Genomic DNA, 20,342 nt, shown 5'->3' on the forward strand with positions numbered 1-20,342 from the left:
ACTTCCTGTTACAACCGGAACCACTTCCTACAGTGCCGTTCAGGCGGCCATATTGTTGTAGACCCAATTCTGTGCAGAGTCACAAGACTTATGGGCGAGTCTGATTGGGTACATGCATGTCACGTGGTAGGGTGCTGCCGGCGAGCGTATTAGCTTTTTACACCCCATCTCCACACCATTCGCAACCTGATTGGTTGTTTGTATTTACTCATTCACGGTGATTGGTTATTTCGGTTGGCTGATTCACGGTGATTGGTTATTCGGTTTGGCTGATTCATGGTGATTGGTTGTTTAGGTTAGCTCGAGTAGAGGTGGCGTTGAATAGGGATATATGCTGCCGGTGAGCCTCCTCTCTAGCCTGTATGGGTGTGTCTGATTGGGTACATGCATGTCACGTGGTCAGAACGCAGTGCATACGCAATCACATTGCGTATGTATGGCGGTTTTTACGCATGTCACTAGTAAACATGAGTTAGAGCTTCGAAAGACAAGTGCGGCGCATATTTTCACATAAACTTGTCAAAAGTTTTTTTCTTTCAAGAAAGGCCGCCTTCACACGGGCGAGAACATCGCACAAGATTTGTGCGTTGAAGACGAAGAAATATGAACCCCGTTCGTTTGAATGGCGTCATACACACGGGCGATGTTTTTCTGCATGGCACCACAATGCAGGAAACAAATCGCGGCACATTCTATCTTGTGCGTGTTCTTGCAGCGCAGCGCCAATTGCTTCCAACGGGGCTGGATGCAGCAGCGCACCACGTGCTACGGTAGGCGCACCCGATGCGAGGTCTGCCATTGAAAACTGGCCTCAGCTGCAGCAGGAGGATTGTTACTTCCCCGAAGTGATGCGAGGCAATTTTTACATAAAACCGCCTCGCATCCTCGGGGATTTCACATGGCGGGGAGCGCTATATGGGGGTGGGATTCACGGCCCCATATCGCGCTCACGTGTTTGATGTCAGCCAAGGATAGGGCAAGGCCCGTCTTTTCTCGTGCGTAGGAATATCACGTAAGAAACACGCTGGTGAAAACAAAACCATTGAAATCAATGCAGAATATTCTCTGCGTATTGCAAATACGCGCGGAAATACGTCCGTGAAAGTTTAAAAAAAACAAAAAAAGAAAACCAGGAGGCCTGTGTGTGATAGCATACGTAAAATACATTGTTCATGCGCCGGCGACAATACGTAATAGTGCCGCCAGTAGTGGGCCCAATAGAAATAGTGACACCAGTAGAGGCCCCAATAGTCATAGTATCCCCAGTAGCAATCCCAATACCAACAGCACCCTCTGTGGCCCTAATAGTACTACTGTCCCCAATAGTAATGGTGCCGCCAGTGGAGGCCCAGAGTACCCCCAGTAACAATCTCAATATTAATAGTATCTCCAGTAGCGGCCCCAATATCAATAGTACCCCCTGTAGTGGCCCTAATAGTAATATTGTCCCCAATAGTAATGCTGTCCCCAGTAGTGGCCCTAATAATAACAGTGCTCCCAAGAGTAGCCCCAATATTAACCCTTTCCAATCCACTGTCTGACCTGTGAAGACATTGTGATTTAAGCCTGACCTGTGAAGACATTGTGATTTAAGCCTGACCTGTGAAGACATCCGTTGGGGTTCCCTTACTGTATATTGCCAGTCTCTCTGCTGTCGGAGCCTGTCCAACGTGTCACCTCATGCAGTACTGACTTTAGCCAGCATATAGCGCCATTGTATAACGGCAGAAAAAGAGTAAGCCCCCTAGGAAAACCACGATACAAATTGGATTGGAAAGGGTTAATGGTATCCCCAGCAGCTGCCCCAATAACAATGGTACCCCCTGTAGTGGCCCTAATAGTAATACTGTCCCCAATAGTAATGGTGCCGCCAGTAGTGGGCCCAATAGAAATAGTATCCCCAGTAGCGGCTCCAATAACAATAGTACCCTCAGTAGTGGCCCTAATAGTAATATTGTCCCCAATAGTATTGCTGGCCCATAGTAGTGGCCCTAATAATAACAGTGCTCCCAAGAGTAGCCCCAATATTAATGGTATCCCCAGTAGCGGCCCCAATAACAATAGTACCCCCTGTAGTGGCCCTAATAGTAATACTGTCCCCAATACTAATGGTGCCGCCAGTAGTGGCCCCAATAGAAATAATACCCCCAGCAGCAATCCCAATATTAATAGTATCCCCAGTAGCGATCCCAATAGCAATAGTACCCTCAGTAGTGGCCCTAATAGTAATACTGTCCCTCATAGTGGCCCCAATAATAACAGTGCTGTCGATAGAAACATTTTAAACCCCCCAGAATCCTCTTTAGGCTTCTGTATTACGCACAACACACAGGCTTACTGTGATTCAGTATGGCCTATCATGGTGACTGTGGACTGCGATGGACAAAGATCACAGTATCCAATGCTACATCTCAGCCTAATGGAAGTGAATGCGGTTACACTGCGTCTAACAAGGCCCCGTGACCGAACCATCTCAAGAAGCCCAGCAGGTGATTGCTGGGTGACAGTCCTGGCTACTTGAAGCCATTAGGCTGATATGTAGAATTGTGATACTGCGATCTTCGGCTGCATGACGTGCGTCACGGCCAAAGTCGTGAAAGGGTGAGTATACTATTAATGACTATCCTCAGGGCAAATCATTCTGGGCATCTGCATAGTGTACACAGCGCCCTAACAGACCTTCATACGAAAACCCCTTTAAAAAGAAGGGTCAACATTCAAAAATTACTATTTTTTTTATTGCTCCATACATCAAAACGGAGCAACTCTGTAAATAATATTAAAAGGTGTTGTTGCCATCAGAAAGCGTCACCTGGGGGTACAGCTAATCGCCCCGGGTCCTGCTCCTTGCACCCCTAACTGCTGAATTTGCCCCATGAAGCCGCAGCCAACCAGACATCTTCCCGGCAATGGCCACTGCAGCAGAAATGTACTACCGTGTTTCACCGAAAAAAAGACAGTGTCTTATATTAATTTTTGTTCAAAAAGGTTTAACTTTATTAAAAAGGTTTAACTTTTTTACATGTATAGCTGCCTGGATACTATTTAAATTGACTTTTTTAATTAACTGTTAGCATGGCTTAATTTTGGAGTAGGGCTTATATTTCAAGCATCCTCAAAAAGCCTGAAAAATAATTTTGCATCCTCAAAAATTCTGGAAAATCATGCTATGTCTTATTTTCAGGGAAACAGGGTATTAGATGATGACCTTTCAGATAAATAGTTGTTCTATAAAACTAGGACGGCCCAAAATCTGCCGAAGCGGCTCTTCTGTACAGGTTGGGGCAGGGCCCAAGCCAGAGAGCCCACTCGTATGCCCTAATAGAGTATATATGCACACTAATAGAGTATATGAACAGGGGGGTGCAACCGATTTAATTACACTGGAGCCTCATGTGTTGCAGAGTGTTAAGGCAGCAAAAATGCAGTCCTAAGTTCTCGCTCATGACCTGAAGGTTGCGAGTTCAATCCCTGCATGGTTCAGGTAGGCGGCTCAGGGTCCACTCTGCTTTCTGAGGTAATAAATAAAAAATTACTCAAAAGACCAAACAACCCTTGTGCATATAAACAAGATTTATATGAACAGGGGTTGTCTATTCACCACCAATTTAATTAAAGATCTATCAACTCTGCTTTATGACCCCACTGATGCCGAGAACTGGGGTCCTAACAGATATGGTATGACTTGAACGAACGACGCACAAGAAAATTGCTCAATATGAACACATAATGGATCTCTGACAGATAGGCTCACCACGGCGATTTGCCGGCCACGAGCGAAAAATCACTATGATTCCCTGCTTGTGGACAGGGGGGGGGGGGTTGGGCGTTCCCCGCCATGGTGAACGCAGTGAAAATTCGCCCGTGGACAGCAGCAATTTTTTCACACATCGCGGCTCATGTCCTATCTTTGGGCGTTTCCTCGGAACACATCGCATCGCCCATCGTTTTCAATGGGGCCGGAGTGGCATCCCATGACCTGCGAGGTGCACGCAAATGCAATCTGAGGTTTCCCACTGAAAGCAATCGATCCTCCACCGTGGCTGAGCGCTCGTAGTCAGCAATTTCCTGCGCCGTCATTGAAATGAATGGAGCCGCAGCGCACGTTTGCATCCTCGACGCAATTCACACAGCTAGGACCCCTCATTCTCCGCATCAGTGGGACGCCCACCGATCATAAAGTTATCCTCTATCCTGTGGCACCTTAGATTTTGGAACAAGCCCTTTTAAAAAAATCTCCTATCATTTCATGTCCGTCAGCAAGATAAGGATCCATAAATCACGGCTTTATTGAGACATATTAAAATCCCCACAGGGAGGACATACAATAACTTAACAAGCTCTTAGTCAGAGCATGAAAGCCACAAGCTGACGCAATGCAAGCTGTCACAGCAGCGCTTAGTCATAGCGCACTATGACACATTGAAACGCGTCAGTGTCAGGTTTTAATATATTTAAATAAAGCTGTGATTTTATGAATAGAGATGAGCGAACGTACTCGTTTAGGGCGATTTCGCAATCGAGCACTGCTTTTTTCGAGTAACTGACTACTCGGACGAAAAGATTCGGGGGGCGCCGGGGGTGAGCGGTGGGTTGCAGAGGGGAGTGGGGAGAGAGAGAGCTCCCCCTTTTCCCCACCGCTACCCCTCGCTCCACCACGCCGCCCCCCGGATCTTTTCGTCCGAGTAGTCAGTTACTCGGAAAATGCGGTGCTCGAGTGCAAAAACACCCGAAACGAGTACGTTCGGTCAGCTCTATTTATGAATGCCAGATCCTTTCCTTAGCCTGGCTTCACACTGGCGAGCCGGAGCCCGTAGCGGAATCTGGCTGTGACCCCACGTGCCTGCTATTTTTGTTTTGTGGATGGCACGGCCGCTTGCTATTGCTCATGCGTAGTACAAATTTTTTATTTCAATATTCGTATTTCCCACATCGTCGCTAGGTAATAACGCGCGAGTACCTGCGGCCCAATGTTAATTGCATATGGCTACGGGTTGGACGGCCTCCATTGCCTTCAGTAAAGGGCTGTCCAGCTCGGAGTCCGCAGCAAAATAGAGCATGCTACGATTTTTCCTCCGCTCGCGGAATATGAAGTTCCTATCAGCAAGGGTGAGCAAAAAAACAAAAGTACATGCCTTTCAAAGCGCCTCATTTGCTGCGGACGCCAACCGCGGATTCTGCAATAGGTCGTGTGAAGCCGGCCTTGCTGTGTTCCGCAATTGATTCCTGCTGGCAAGCTGCTGTATCATTCAGTCTGAGCTTCACTGTGTCTCCATAGTTACAGACTACAAACAAACCTCGTGTAGTCGGATCCTGCGGCGGCACAAGATAATAAATTGCTGCACAAACGGAATTCTTCCAGCGATCAAAATTTTGCAGTGGAATTGTGAATAAAAATTTGAGTGACTTTGGAAATACTGTTTTTATTTCAATTTATGCCGTTTCTCATTGTGTCATCAGTTACGACGCTGCGTTCACTCCCGGATTTGTTCCGAATGCAGTTTAGCGCCATTTTGCTATCAGACACGTGATCTCATAGCTCAGCTGCATACTGATAGAAACGTGTGTCGGCCCTCATTCCACATGGGAAAGAAATCGTAATGTTGACTAGGGACGACACTGGATTGGAAAGGGTTAATCGCAATGCGTAGGGGGAAATCCGAAAGTCCAATCTGTCACAAAATCCACATTTAACAAATGCGTATGTTATGGCAAAAGCCACAACATAATTTCCTAAACTTACCCCAAGTCCTCGTTCACACAGCAGAATTCCACCCCGCGGGATCCACATCATTTAAGCATTCTATTGCACGCTATGAAATTCTGCGCCATAGTTCTCTGGGTTTCTGTCACAATTCTTCTGTGTGGTTTCCACTTAAGACTGGCAAAAATCTGAGGCTATCTTGCCATGGGTTTTACACACAGATTTTGCTGTCAACGGGCAAAATCCGCGTGCAGAATTTCGGACGAGCTTCTACATAGAGAAGTGAGCTGTCACACGCCACCGACGGGGCTAAATCCTGGTGCGGATCTGCAGCAAAAACTGAGGCGGAACCGCAGTGGATTGTTGTTGCAGTTTTATAGGTGAATCTACACAGAAAAGGCCATATTGACTTCTACCGTATGAACATAATTGTAATGCGGATTTTTCTGCACGTGGATTCTGAACACCATGTGGAAAGACTTGCACCTCCGCAGCGTTCTGGAACCATCCCTGGTTTGGGCTTGCAACTACTGAAGCAACACACTGACCAAATATGGCCAAACGAGAAAGGCCTTACAGAGCTTAGAATGATGGAGGTTATTGTTCATCTATGAGCCCGATGAAGGGTCATTGATGCTCCTGCGCCCAGATCACAGTCTACAGTTCGGTTATTGCCACTGTCAAAAAAAAAATCGTAATTCTATTTTTCCGGTGATCTAGCTATATGAGGGCTTGTTTTATTGCAGGGTGAGTTGTCTTTGTAAATGGTACCAGTTAACTTACCGGATAATGTATTGTAAAACTTTAAAAAAATTTTAAAATGGAGCAAAATGGAAAAAAAAAAACCAAAACACAATTACACCTTTTCTTTAATGGCATTAACAGTGTAGTAAAAATGATGTCATCTGTATTCAGGGGGTCAGTAATATGACAGCGATAACAAATTTATAAAGTATTTTTATGTAGCATTACCTTTAAAAAAAAAAAAAGTACCTTTAAAAATCTTTTGATGACACCCCCCATAACGTTATTTCTCTGTCAATATGGGCTATGAGAGCTATTTTTTTTTATTTATTTAACGTGTGACAACCTACAGTTTTCATTGATACCATTTTAGGGTGCATGCAACTTTTTGATTTTTTTTTTTTTTTTAAGACAGGTGACCAAAATGAAGCTCAATTCTGGCATTGTGTTTTTTTTATTGACGGCCTTCACCATGCATGATAAATATTGTGATATTTTAATAAATTTGACCTTTACAGATGCAGCAATACCAATTTTTCCTTTTTTTTTTTTTTTTTGATGCGACGACTGGGAAACAGTTTTTCTTTAGCTTTTAACATTTAGATTTTTTGGGAATAATGAGTCTGTCATTTTTCCTTTGTTTTATTAGTCCCCATGTGGTATACGTATACTATATTAACAGTCTTGCATGTTTCGATAGGCAATCAAGTCAGCGCTAAGACCTTCAGAAGGCCAGGGGCTGCCATGACACCTGGATGGCACCCCATCATATTCTCAAAGCAGGGTTATTCGGGACATTTAAATCCCAAATCGATCGAGACATTTAAGTGCCACAATCAGAACTGACAGCCGCGATCTGGGTTATCTTGGATCACAGTTGTTGCAGGCAGGTGTTGGCTGTCAAAGACCACCGATAGCTGCCATGTGTGGAGCGGACTTGGCTGCTAGGGACCTCTATATATGTTCAGTTAGGACACATATATACGCAAATGTGTGCCGGGAAAGGGATTAGGTTAACCCTTTGCAATCCAATTTTGGATTCAGGGTTTTCTCTTTCTGCCATTATCTCTATCTGCTGGCTAGAGCCAGTACTGCGGTATGTGACATGCTGGAGAGGCCCCCCGACAACAGAGCGGCCAGTAATATACAGTAAGAACACCCTGCCGGACATCGGAGCTGTACCGCCTTTAATCAGAATGTCTTTAGACATCAGACAGTGAATTGGAAAGGGTTAAAGATATATATTTCTATTAGTGCCTACTAAAATGTCTTACTCATTCTAACCATGAGATCACACAGTGGTATGCCAGAAGTCTAGTGACCCACAGATTACACATTACCTTATCATGAAATATCATTCCCTTCATCCGTAGGAATGTATAAACGCTCGGCTAATGGTGCAATTAACACAGATTAGGTTTTATTACAGGTAGAAAATCCACGTTGCAGAGAACAGTCAAAATATCATGAGGCACATGAAGAAAATCTGTTTGGTCTGGGAACCGTCACGTGTGTAAATGTGGCACCAATTTATATTATATTGGGGACACATCCAAAAATCTTTAATAGCGGCATAGGACAATGAACACTACAATCAAGACAAGTAGTAACATATATAGAAGTCTCCTCCCTACTTTACATGAATTATGCATCTGACGGGCGCTGCCGACGGATACCATCCATCACCGGAGGCTGCCAGCTTACAAATACATACATAGAAAGGGCCAAGAATCAGCAGGTGCCGATCAACAAACTGCATATCAGACAGTGCTCGTTACCACTAATCACACCGGCAGAGGAGCGCTGGTATGGGGATGATAGATCGCTAGTACCATTGCTCTTCCTCATACTGTTTACACGGGCAGATATACTGCCGACCAGCGACCATTTTTACGCCGGCATGACAGATTCAGTTGGCTGGTGGAAGAATGTTGGCATGTTCATTGGCCAATCACCAAAATATTCTGGTAGGTCAATGAACAGGCAAATGTTCATGTCCAATCATTGGCCTTAGAGGGGTTATACCAGAATTCCAAATTATTCCCTATCCACAGAATAGGGAATAACTTGCTGATCGGTGGGGTCTCAGTGCTGAGACCCCCACCAATCTCGAGTTTAGGAGTACCGTGCAGTGAGGAGGTGACTGACTGGAGCACTCTTCACACAAGCGCACTAGAACTCCATTAACTTCCAATAGAGCTGCGGAGATAGCTGAGCGGCATCAGCGCGGGTGTCTCCGTCATCCCCATTGGAGCGCCGACTGCACAGGCTCGGCCAGCACTCCATTCACGCTGATGTCACTGCGGGAGAAAAGTGACCCCTGCAGGAACAGGCAGAACAGGACTCAGGTGTCCCATCCTGAGATCGGCGGGGGTCTCCACAGCGAGACCCACACCAAAAGGTGAGGACTTGGAATTTTGACACAACCGTTTCAATGTATTCTTTTTTTACTGGATGGCAGCAGAATGTGTCATGAGAAATTGGGAGTCCTAAACTCAATTCAAGCCCAGGTAAGGTTGGACACCCCTCTGCAGCGCCAGCTCCATAGACCGCTTTCTTTGTGGAAGCAAATTGTTACCAAACGCCATATAAAATGAATATTTAATAACACAAATAAAATCAAACATATACTGAAAAGGACAAAAGAATTCGATATAGATACAAAGAGAAGCCCAATCTAACAGCCCCAGTCTATATACCCCCTGTAAGTCAGAATTCATCAGCTTTACAAAATAATAAAGGGCATTCCGGGACGTCTTAAACATTTGTTTCTATTAATGACAGACAAGCCATCACTGGATGATCGCTGGGGCTCCGTCGCTCAGTGCCGCTGTGACTGTGGTCAGAGCAGGAAGCAGAATGCGCTGACCATGGCGCAGCAGCCCAATGAATTCAATAAGAGCTCCGCCTGCAATACCAACCCTGGCCACCGCGCTATGGTCAGTGCTTTCTGACAGGTGCAATGCGAATCAGCTGATCAGTGGGGATCCGAGAGGCGGGTCACAGTCAGTCTTCAATAGAAAAATTAAATAAATAATTAATTAAAAGTCTTGGAATACCACCAAATTCAGAAAATAAAAAAAGCAGGAAATACATAAGGCAGGGCCCTCACAGCACAAAATAATATTTACAGCAACTGCGTGGGGCTTTTTTGCTAGGGATCGTTCGCATAGTTTTTAGGGTTTCTGTATTCCTATTCCGTATTGGGAGCCGGAAACCAGAAAGCCCTTTCCAATACAAGCAGAAGCAAATGGCGCCAAACAGACTCCACTGACTTTGATGGGGTCCATCTGGCTGCCCTTCAGCATTTTCCCGGATTTAATAGCAAACTGCGCTACTTCATCCTTAATTTTAATGGAAATCTGTGACAGCGATTCCAAACGTCACGTCTAACGCAGATGTTAACGAGCCCTTAGTATATAAACAACTCACAGTACATATAACTCCTCCATACTTTATAGATTTCCTATATGTTTTTTTCTATTACACTTCAGAGGGATCAGTGACGCTGGGATTATTCGGACTGCAGATTGGAGTCGGGAAATAATTTTTTTCTCTTTCCCACAAACGAGGAAAATTATCTCCTTCCTCACTTTGGGGGGGGGGGGGTGTTGCTTTCAGGGGTGGGGGTGTTGCTTTCCCTGGATCATCAGTGCAGGATAACAGCTGAACTGGATGAACACGCGAAACATGACGAATTTCTACTTGATGAATTTATAGGATATTTATATGATAAGACCTTAGATTAGGCCTCGCTTTTTATCTACATTTGTTTCACTTTTTAACCTTTTTAGTATACATTTCATTGTGTTTTTTTACATGTCGATTTTATTTTATGCTGCGTCCGACAACAATCTGCTTCCACAGAGTAAGGATATATTCAGATGGCGGAATCTGCGTTAAATTTTTCATTGCCTCAAAATCCACAACAGAAATCCGGAGCCGAGTTGGGGATCTCTGCCGCAGATCCGTGCTCCAGTATACCGGCAATTCGCAGGCGGATTTCCCACATTGAATCTGCGTTAAGAAGTGACGTTTGTTCAGACGCGAGTTTCAAATCATGCTGAGAAAATCTGTGCAGATCCACATTAAAAGTGATGGGACTCGTAGAAGAGGTGGATCAGCCGCGGTGTGAACATACCCCCCCCCCCCCCAAGTTATCTGGATAGTCGGTGCGGTGCATGCAAAAAAAATTCTAGATTTTTTTTAAACCAACGTTAGACCAGTTGCCCCGCCATGTCACCCATTATTTTACAGCTCCAATATTTATATAGCTACATATATACACGCTACTTCTCTCTAGTTCCATCTTATTCTCCACTTGTGCTTAACCTGAATGCAATCATATCATCAGGCCGATCAGGCACATTGGCGAAGCCCAACCGAGTCCGACATAAGTGAATGTAGTCAATTGGGTGCGGCGGGCGTCACTCTCAACTGTGTCATAGTTTGCATTAATAACGCAGCCTTAAAGGGAACCTGTCAGCATTTTCCACCCTACTAAGATGACTACAAGGGCACACCAAGGGGCTACTGCAACTCCTATATACGCCTTTGCTATACTTCCCTAGGAAAGCACGAAAGCCCATTTACACGCAAAGATCACAAGCTAGTTTTGGAGCAATTGTTTTGCATAAACTGCTAATGGACACTAATGTCCATTCGCAGCTTATCACCTTGATTTGCATGTAAATGAACTTCCAGAGCTGTATGCAGAGAACAGCAGGTGGTCTGTTCTCTGCATTCAGCTCCTTTTGTTCTGCCACAGGCTTTCTGCTGAATGAAAAGTAATCAGCAACTCCTGTAGAGAATACATGGACAGCAAACAGCTGAATGATGGATTTTACACTCACCTAAAAATCATCATTCAGCCGAAGAGTACGCAGCAGCCAGGGAGGGCGGGCTTATTCAAAAGATTCCGCCCAGACGAGTCATCCAGGCCCACATAGTGGGAAATAACATTCAGGGCTGGAGTTTTTAAAAGAGGATTTGCAAGGTAATGCTTTCATAGGAAGTATAACAAAGGTATTAATGGGTATTGCAGTGGACTTGGTGTGCGCTTGTAGTTAGTTTAGTAGGGCAGAAAATGCCGACAGGTTCCTTTTAGCTATGATTTATTACAAAATGTATTAAGTGCTAAAAATGTACATTTCCATTTTTTCCCATATATTATTCACATTTCTGTCACATCCGAATACTGTAATTTTTCCTTTTTTTTTAACGAAAAACCAGAGCCAAACTTGGCCTATACGTGTGTGTTAAAGTAGTCGTCCACTTTAGATAAACGCTTTTTCTTAGGCGATTAGAGGCCTTTTACACGGAACGATTGTCGCTCATATAATCGTTGAAAAACGCAAAAAAGAAGATAATCCGTCAGTGTAAACGCGGCTAGCGAGTGAACAAGAAAGGTTAATTAGTTTGCTTATCGTTCTTCATTCGTTTAACGCAGGCGTAAAAAAAAATCGTTTGCCAGTCGCATTTAAAAGACGATCAAACTATTCCCCGACTCAACAATGATGGACCGAACAAGCTGAACGCAAACATAACGAAAACCTTTAAACAATTATCGTTTGAAAACAAGCAACTCGTTTGCGCATTCCAACACTTGATGATGACAGGGCGTCTTATTGCTTCGAGCCTCAGCGATCAGCTATAATACTGTATCGCAAGTGATCAACCCCCCTACAGCGCCACCACAGGGGAATTAAAGGTGCTTTCCCATTTCATAAAGTGATGACAAATGACCAGGATGGAGGTCAACCTCTGGGACCAAAACCAATCCCGGCACTAAGGCCCTGCTCACACAAGCATGTCGGTACAGCTTATTCCGCGCACGGTTTTTGCGCATGTAATACTCTGCACCAGTCGGCCATGTCAACGCTTAAACAATTTGCGCAAAATACGCAAGAAAAAAAAAAATCACAGAATGCCCTATCTTGGAGCGTATCGTGTGAGCATACACGCCAAGATAGTACATGGTGATGAGCGGTGAGGAGCCAGTACACAATGTTATTGCATATTGTCTGCATGCCACGCACATATAACTCGTGGCCTGCGCGCTGTGAGATACGCTTCTGTGAGCCCGGGCTAAAGGGGACACAGTGCCGAGTCCGCTTCACGGTTTTTATCCCAGCCACCCAGCAGTGCTGGAAACTACAGTGTGGTCCCATTCAAGTGAATGGGGTCGGCTGCAGTTCCCTGCACAGTTGGGTCATTAGCCATCCGGAAAAAAGGGAAATGGGGCAATGCAATACACCAGCATCCTGTTCAATCTCAGGATAAGTGGTGGTCCCAGAGATCAGACCCCCATGAATCATAAAATGATAACATTTATTATGTCATGAAATTCCAGAACTGTCATTTTCTTCTACTGCGGGTAAGACGCTACAGACTGGTTCCAAGGGTGCGATCTGATAGTCGAGCAGTCTAGATTAAAACTTGTGTGCTGGCGAGAGATTTCTGTAACTTTTACTATTGATGACCTATCCTCAGGATTAGCAGGAGTTCCTCTGGGATCTCCGTTGATCGCCAGGCCTGCCGTCATTGCAAGCAGATGATGCTGTCAACATTGCAGCGGCCAGTTCGGACGGCAGACATATTTCCCAGTCAGTTCTGTGCCTGCAGTACCAAACCAGACCACTGCAATATAGACAGCGCTGTTTCCAGTGACAGCGGGACGGGCGATCAACTTTTTGATGGACACCTACAAACTATCAATCACTTAATAATAAAAGTCCTGGACAACCGCTTTAAAAGGAGTCCGTCAGCAACTATGAACTAATACGCCTATTCCAGGCATGAGAGTCTTGTACTTGCCTTCCCTGACATTACCCCGCTGTGCGCTGTCATCTGGCAGACTACAACCGGCTCACACATGCGTACTGTAAAACGCTGCGTTAGCCAGCCTGTCTTCACGTATGGCGTTGCGAATCGCTCATGCGGTCTTCTTTTTCCCTTTAATTGCCACTGCTGCTTAGCGACGTTGTGAATAAACACAGCACATATGTAATGTAATTGCGCATATACAACGGTTATTTGGCGCCCATAGAGACCAACAGGGCTCTATCGTGCAAAATACGCAATAGAACAGAACATGCTGCGTTCTCTTTTACGTGCATATTATGCGCAATGTAGTGTGAGTGGATCGATGAAAAAAAACGTACTTTCATTGACGCCATTCAGCGCTTAATACACCGTTATATTACGTTCGTACTGCAGATCCGTAGTAAATACCGTCCACAGTACGCTTTGGAAAAGCACTGATTCCTGCGAGCGTAAACGAATTGCGATTTCCGCGAACGGTGGAGAAAAAAAAAAAAAACATTTGCAGCATGCTCTATTTTTGAGCGGTGTCCACATGAAAGTCAATGGAAGCCGTCCGACCCGTGGCCCATCCGCAATTGACATTGCGGATTCCGCATCTGACATTGCGGATTCTGCATCATCGCCTAGCGACAGCACGGAAAAACAAACTTTAAAAAAATCTGTACTGCACATGACCAACAGCGACCATCCGCAGTACAGAATAAGAACAACAGGTACGCAGGGTCGCCGGCCGGGCACAGGGTCGCATTCCGCTGTGGGTCCCCGCATGCGGCATCCGACCCGTTCATGTGGAGGCAGCCTAAGACTCTCATCCCTGGAATCGGTGTCCGATCCTATCATTTTACCTTACAGGGGTCCTTGGAGCCGACAGACTCCCTTTAAATTCTACCAGCAAGTTAACCCTTTACCGTTGTGATGTCATATAATACTCCCTTGAGGTTTTTGAATAAATTTATATAGTTTTCAAGATTTACAATAAAAGGTATCAACAAAATTCTTCAGCAGATACCCCATATTTTCCCACTCCGGTATACAATATCCACACAAATTCAATGATGATAATGGCAACGCATCAAACCGTTCTATGACTTGTTCTAACATTATGAGAGTACTGTGCGGTCGACCACCAATACATTCCTCTACAAGAGTTAGCAGGACTTTCTGGGAGGTGTACAAGTACAGTCTATGTTGTCCCTTTCACTCCCGGGCCAAGTGAGAAGGAAACGTTAAAGGCGAAGTTTTCGATTTTCCAGATTTGCGTTCATAATTCACAAGCCGTTGGCCGACAAGATACTTGTCGTTCTTAATGTGTTCGTAAAGCCGCTTAAACTGCCGAATTTGGAAAGACAGTACCCCCATTAATATCACCACCATCAGCAAGAACGGATAGATGCGGCGCTGGACCAGATTCTGCATCTCAAAGGTGACGCCGATTAACAGTACAACGCCGGCGGAAATGATATAGGGTATACACAGCGACAGCAGGAGAACGGCGATGACCGGAGCCGCCAGTTTGCCGAGTATGAAGTGCAGGTCAATATTGCGTATTCCATTGGCGTATACCTGTTCTATCACCGCTTTCAACCACCACTGAGGACCCATTAAAGTGATGGCGGCGATGATCTTAGCATGCAAAACACCGAGGGCCCAGTCTTGCCACGGATAAAAAAGTGGCGTCTGATCCAAAGGAACCCGGAGAGGTGCGACAATAATGAGTTCAAATAAAAGACCAAGCAGGAGAGGGACAACGCCAGCCAGTAGAATCGCAACTATTAGGGTCTTCATAATCGTAAGCGACCATTCTTTGACTTTTAATAGAATCACTTGGCGTCCTTGGGGCATCCATGCAGCCAGGACAGTCAGCGCCCGAATAGAAAGCCAACATGCATAGAGACCGCAGGCGGCGGTGTATAATTCATGGATTTTTGCAGTTCCGGTCCAGAACGACATCAGCCAGCGGCCTACGAAGACCGGTAGCGTAAGGCAAACTAGGCTAGCGATCAGCAAGGTGATGCACATCAAGATGATCAATAAAAATATCCGGAGGGGAAATTTGATGGGTCTATGGTATGGCTGAAATCCTACGGGGCCTCCTTGTTGCAGTATGGCTTGATGTGCTGCATGCAAACCCTCTCCGACTACCGGAATGGCGTTGTTTCGAATGAGGGGGTTGTTGGCCGCCTGTTGGTTAGCTTGGTTGTCACTCTCCTCTTGGTCTCCCAGAAGATACGAATGCAAGTCTAGTAGATATCCAGCCGTCACAGTCCAAGCTCTGACCAGACCTTTCAACCACTGTCGGGTATGTCCTTGCTCCAATAAAGCCGGGAGGACGACCTGAAGAAGTAGGAGCTCCAAGGATAGTTCGCTGACCGGAGCGTCGCTGTATAGCATCACGTTGTAAGGTAAGAAGGTAGGCAGCACGTGCTTCATAATGCGGATCGGCAGCCAAAGCATTAGTATGACGATGGATCCGAAGACGATGACGGATAAGATGAACCTTCTCAGATGGCGGTAAATCGGCAAGTGGATCATTTCTTGCACCGGGTTAAAGTCAGGATCGTTCAAGTTTCGGAGAAACCAGAGAACTCCCGGTCTTAGCACTTCTCGTAGGAGCAGAATGAACGATGCGAAGTAGAAGACGTAGACCATTCCTACAAGCCAGTGAAGAAACATGGTGGTTCCCGGCGCGGACTGGAAACTAACTTCTCGGTCTTTCAAAGTGGCGTCAAACATTTCTAAGGAGCAAATGTCCAACCACCAGCCACAAATGAGTGGGAAGACTCCGATCTCCACCACGACCAGCAAGGAGACCTTCACAACGATGTAGCATATCCCCAATATTCGTCTGGATCGTTGAAACTTGACAACGGCGGCCAAGCTATGGCAGAGGATCAAGCTGACCGCCAGCAGGACGTAACCGACGATGGTCGTCAAGAGTCCTTCGAAGTGCGAGGCTTTCACGAAGCGGTCGAATCCCAGTCCGACCACGGAAAAATGTCCGATGTGGTACGGGCAGAACGCAAACACCAGGATGAAGAGGGTGTTTAACGAGACCACCCAGAAGACGTGTTCCAGAAAGACCAGCGATCCGTCCAAGCCCAGCATCCGCTCCCAAGTCAGTTCTTCCGCCGCCCGATCCCACTCCAAGGCGTTCCAGTTCATATCATCTTGTGCGCCGTTGTTAATATCGGCGGCATCTTCTATAACGGCGTCGTCCTCGTTGTCTTCTTCCTCATCTTCCGCTTGGTCTTCCGGCAGATCGGGGTTTTCGCCGACGACCACGTTTTCCACCGGAGGGATAACCGGATGGTCCACAGCCACATTTTCGGCGACGACGTTGGCCGCGGCTTGCGCCTCGTTTGGGTGGGCCACGCCATTCGGAGGTTGGGGCAGATTTTGATCCAGCCATAGAGGCGCCCCGCCGTGAACGATCTGTTCGCGCAGCCACACCAAGCTGATGAAGGCGCAGAGGGTGCAGGTGACCACGAAGAAGCCTTGTAAGCAGTCCGCCAGCAGGTTCTCCGTGGACAGCATGTCCAGCGGCAGCGTCAGCAGAGAACTCACCGAGCCGGTAAACAAGCACTTGTAGATCCGGCACGCCGTCAGCGGCACCACGCCCAGCCACGCGAACGCCACCAGCGTGTAGTGGAACCAGTAGCGGATGGCGGTGCCGATGCTGGTGATCAGTCCGGCGCAGATGTCCTGGATCGGGAGTCGGGAAGGCATGTCGGGGGAGTAGATGGGCGTAAAGGCAAACCTGTGCTTACATAACTCACAGTACTCCTTCCTGCTGTGCTTCAGCCACTGCACCAAGCACTCCTGGTGGATGAACTTAATACTGCCGGTGCACACACACGGGTGGTACAGGGGCTTCTCTGCCGTGCCCTCTGAACGACACACCCTGCAGATATCTTCTTCTTCTGCAGCCTCCATAGTGCTCGTCCTGGGAATTTGGCCTCCTGTGGCCCCTGCAGGCTTCCGTACCGACAGTACAGCAGCGAGACCGACGTCCTCGGCCTAAGCTCACAGCGATGTTTGCGCTGCTCGTCTCGCGAGAGTTCAGGGAGACGTAGTAGGAAGGCGAGAAAGGAGAAGCGCTTCCGGGTATAGAGTCACGTGATCATCACTGAGGCCTGTAGGCAACGGAGAAGCCTGAGGCCGTAGTGGTTTTCTGTCACCAGTGAGCTGAAGGCTTCTCCCGCAACCTACTCTGTATTTCCGAGTGTTCACAACACGGTGTAAAATCCGACATGTTCACACCTCCTTATCCGCCACAAATAAACACAGCCTACATTCTTCACCCCCCCTTTTTAGGGGCTCCATAAGCTGCTATTAGGGGCTGTTAGCCCAGACAATAAAATGCATTCTGTGTTTTTGCGTGTGGAGAAATCCGCTACATGCTCTATTTTACTGCGCAAGACACCATAGGAGTCTATGGGGGTTTCGCAAACGCGCTTCATGTCCGCATTAAATTGCGCGGTGTTAATTGATAACAGAGGGCGCTAATTAGGCTGCTCTGCTGGTTTAAATGTGGCGTGGGATGTAAACAGGCCCGGTAGTGTTAAAAAGTAAAGGCAGAGCGAAGCCGCTCCTGAGCACACGTGATAGCGCTCCGCTTAGAGCGCAATCGCGTCACGCTTGTCTGCAGGAGCCCTTAAGTATATATCAAGGGTACGCTGCTCACACAGTGGGATCCGCTGCAGAATTTTTCGCATGGAATCCGCCGTTGAAAACGCAGCAAAAATCCACGACTGTTTTGACATGGATCCGTAGATTTAGCCCCGTTAATGGGCAAAATTCGCTAGTGGAATTATTGACACGTTTTTGTGCGGATCCGTACGAAGAAGTGAGCGTATGCTCACATGGTGAAACTTGCCACATGGACTTCGCTTCCCAAACGCCTTTTGCTGCATTTTTAACACGGATTTGCCCCTGTCAGGCTACCTACACGGGCGAGCGTGATATTGCGCTCGTCACCGTGCGTTTTCATGCTGTTGCGAAGCGTTTTGGGGGCAAAAATTCCATCACTACAGTAAAGTAACGATACTCCGGCGCAGCCTTTAAGTCGCGTTAAAGAATTGCCAAGTGTTTCCCATTGTTTTCAATGTTTTACTGTCCCGTTGCAAACAATGCGGAATGCATTCTGGGGAACGCAAAAAGATAGCAGCGATTTTTTTCTCGCAAGGCATCGCTTATATATAGGACTCTATTCAAAGGAATGAGGTTCATATTTGTGCGTGTCACAGCACACAAATGTTACGCAAGTTTCTCACCCAAGTGAAAGTAGCCCCAGTGCGCAAAATTCACATGCAGAATTTTTTGCGCTTTTCTACATCAGAATCCACTCGTGGATTTTGCCATTGACAGGGCTAAAGGTCCATTTACACGAGACGAATGCAGAACTAAAAACCATTGTTGGCTCGTTCACTTATCGTTCGGTTTGAATAGCGATCGCTAAGTCGTTCTCAGTACCTTATAGGGAATGTGACGTACTGAATGATTTCTCGTGTGAACGAGCCAACGATGTATCTGCCTGTGTAAATAGGCTGCCCGAGAGCGAACTATGACATCGTTCGCTCGTTCAAATAATATATCGTTTGGTGAAAAGGACCCTGAGTTCAGAGCTTGATGGGCGGTGGATGACACGGGGTTTCTTTTTTAGGTGTTCTTTGATAATAACGCAGTATATCAGTTTTGCCCTTTAACCCTTTCCAATCCACTATCTGACTTCTGAAGACATTATCATTTACGGCTGTATAGCTCTGATGTTGAAAGACATCCGTCGGGATTCTCTTACTGTATATTGCCAGCCTCTCTGCTGTCGGAGCCTATCCAACGTGTCACCTGATGCAGTACTGGCTTTAGCCAGCATATAGCACCTATTTATAAGCAGAAAAAGAGTAAGCCCCCTAGGAAAACAAGGATAGAAGTTGGATTGGAAAGGGTTAAGTGGGTAATTGCACTGGATAAAACAAACCCTTCTAAATACTGTTACTCATCTCACTTCTTCATGCTGGTCGCAGATCTCTGCTTTACAGAAGACTTCAGCCTTTTCACCCCGTCTGCTGAGTAATGTATTTACCTTTTCCTGTCTCCTGTTCCTGAGTGTTGTGACTCTGATCCTGACTCCTGATTGACCCTGACCTTAACCACAACCTTGTTCCTGGATATTCTTTTTGCCTACCACTTTGGATTGTTTGCCTGGTATGTGTTGTATTACTCTTGGCTCTGACCCTTGGCTCCATACCTGACTACGCTCCCGTCTTGTCTTCTTGCCTAACAGCTTTCTTGGGAGAAACCCTTGGCTCTGTTCTTGATGATACTGCCACCAATCTGTGACTATTCTTCGGATTGTGACCTGGAAAACTGTCTGGGAAAGTCTAAACCACTTTGTAGATCCCAAGGGTAAAATACAGGGAGATTCCTTAGATAGCCAACCAAGCTGATTGTAGTTTAGAGAATTCCCATCTCTGGGAAGAGACGTTACAGTATAAGCGGGCCATGATGGTTTTTAAAAGCTCCACAATATTATTGCCCTGCTAGTGGATAGTTATACAATTGCCAAATAAGCGGTGCAGCTAGGTTCCTACCAGGAAGAAACACAGCCTTTACTGGGAATCTCCAGTCATCTGGACACCTTCCAACTTTCTGTTCCCACTCCAACTACTGCTTCTTCTGCTTTGGGAAACCTTCATCGTGACCACTCAGCGTAAACCTTCCACATTGGTCCCCTTGCTTAATTTCAAGGACCTTCACGGTTCAACAGGGATCGTAAGGTCTATCAAGGATTCATTAACCATTGTACCATAGATTTTGAACTGTGCCCCCAACAATTTCACTCTGATGCAGCACAGTTAGCCTACGTGATTTGCTATCTTGGGCATCACCTTTTCGGGAGCAAAACGGCTCACACTTCAAAGGGTATAGTTGCCCATAAACATTAGATTAACTATAGCTGAATCACCTTTTCATCTAATGTGCATGGAGTTGTCCCAACCTCCCGGACAGCTAATGTCAAGAGAAAAAAAGGATCAGGCATGTTGAATTTCATCACACCAGATCCTTTGTT

General features: G+C 46.3%; 1 protein-coding gene across 1 annotated transcript; it reads right to left on the bottom strand.

Moving 5' to 3' along the window:
• Nucleotides 1-9,032: 9,032 nt before the first annotated feature.
• On the bottom strand, nucleotides 9,033-17,325 carry MARCHF6 (membrane associated ring-CH-type finger 6). Its single transcript, XM_066601150.1, has one exon. The coding sequence runs from the start codon at nucleotides 17,204-17,206 to the stop codon at nucleotides 14,471-14,473; it is 2,736 nt and encodes a 911-aa protein (XP_066457247.1). The 5' UTR covers nucleotides 17,207-17,325; the 3' UTR covers nucleotides 9,033-14,470.
• Between the last annotated feature and the right edge of the window lie 3,017 nt (nucleotides 17,326-20,342).

Source organism: Eleutherodactylus coqui, chromosome 4 (genome assembly GCF_035609145.1).
Source record: "Eleutherodactylus coqui strain aEleCoq1 chromosome 4, aEleCoq1.hap1, whole genome shotgun sequence".
NCBI lineage: Eukaryota > Metazoa > Chordata > Amphibia > Anura > Eleutherodactylidae > Eleutherodactylus > Eleutherodactylus coqui.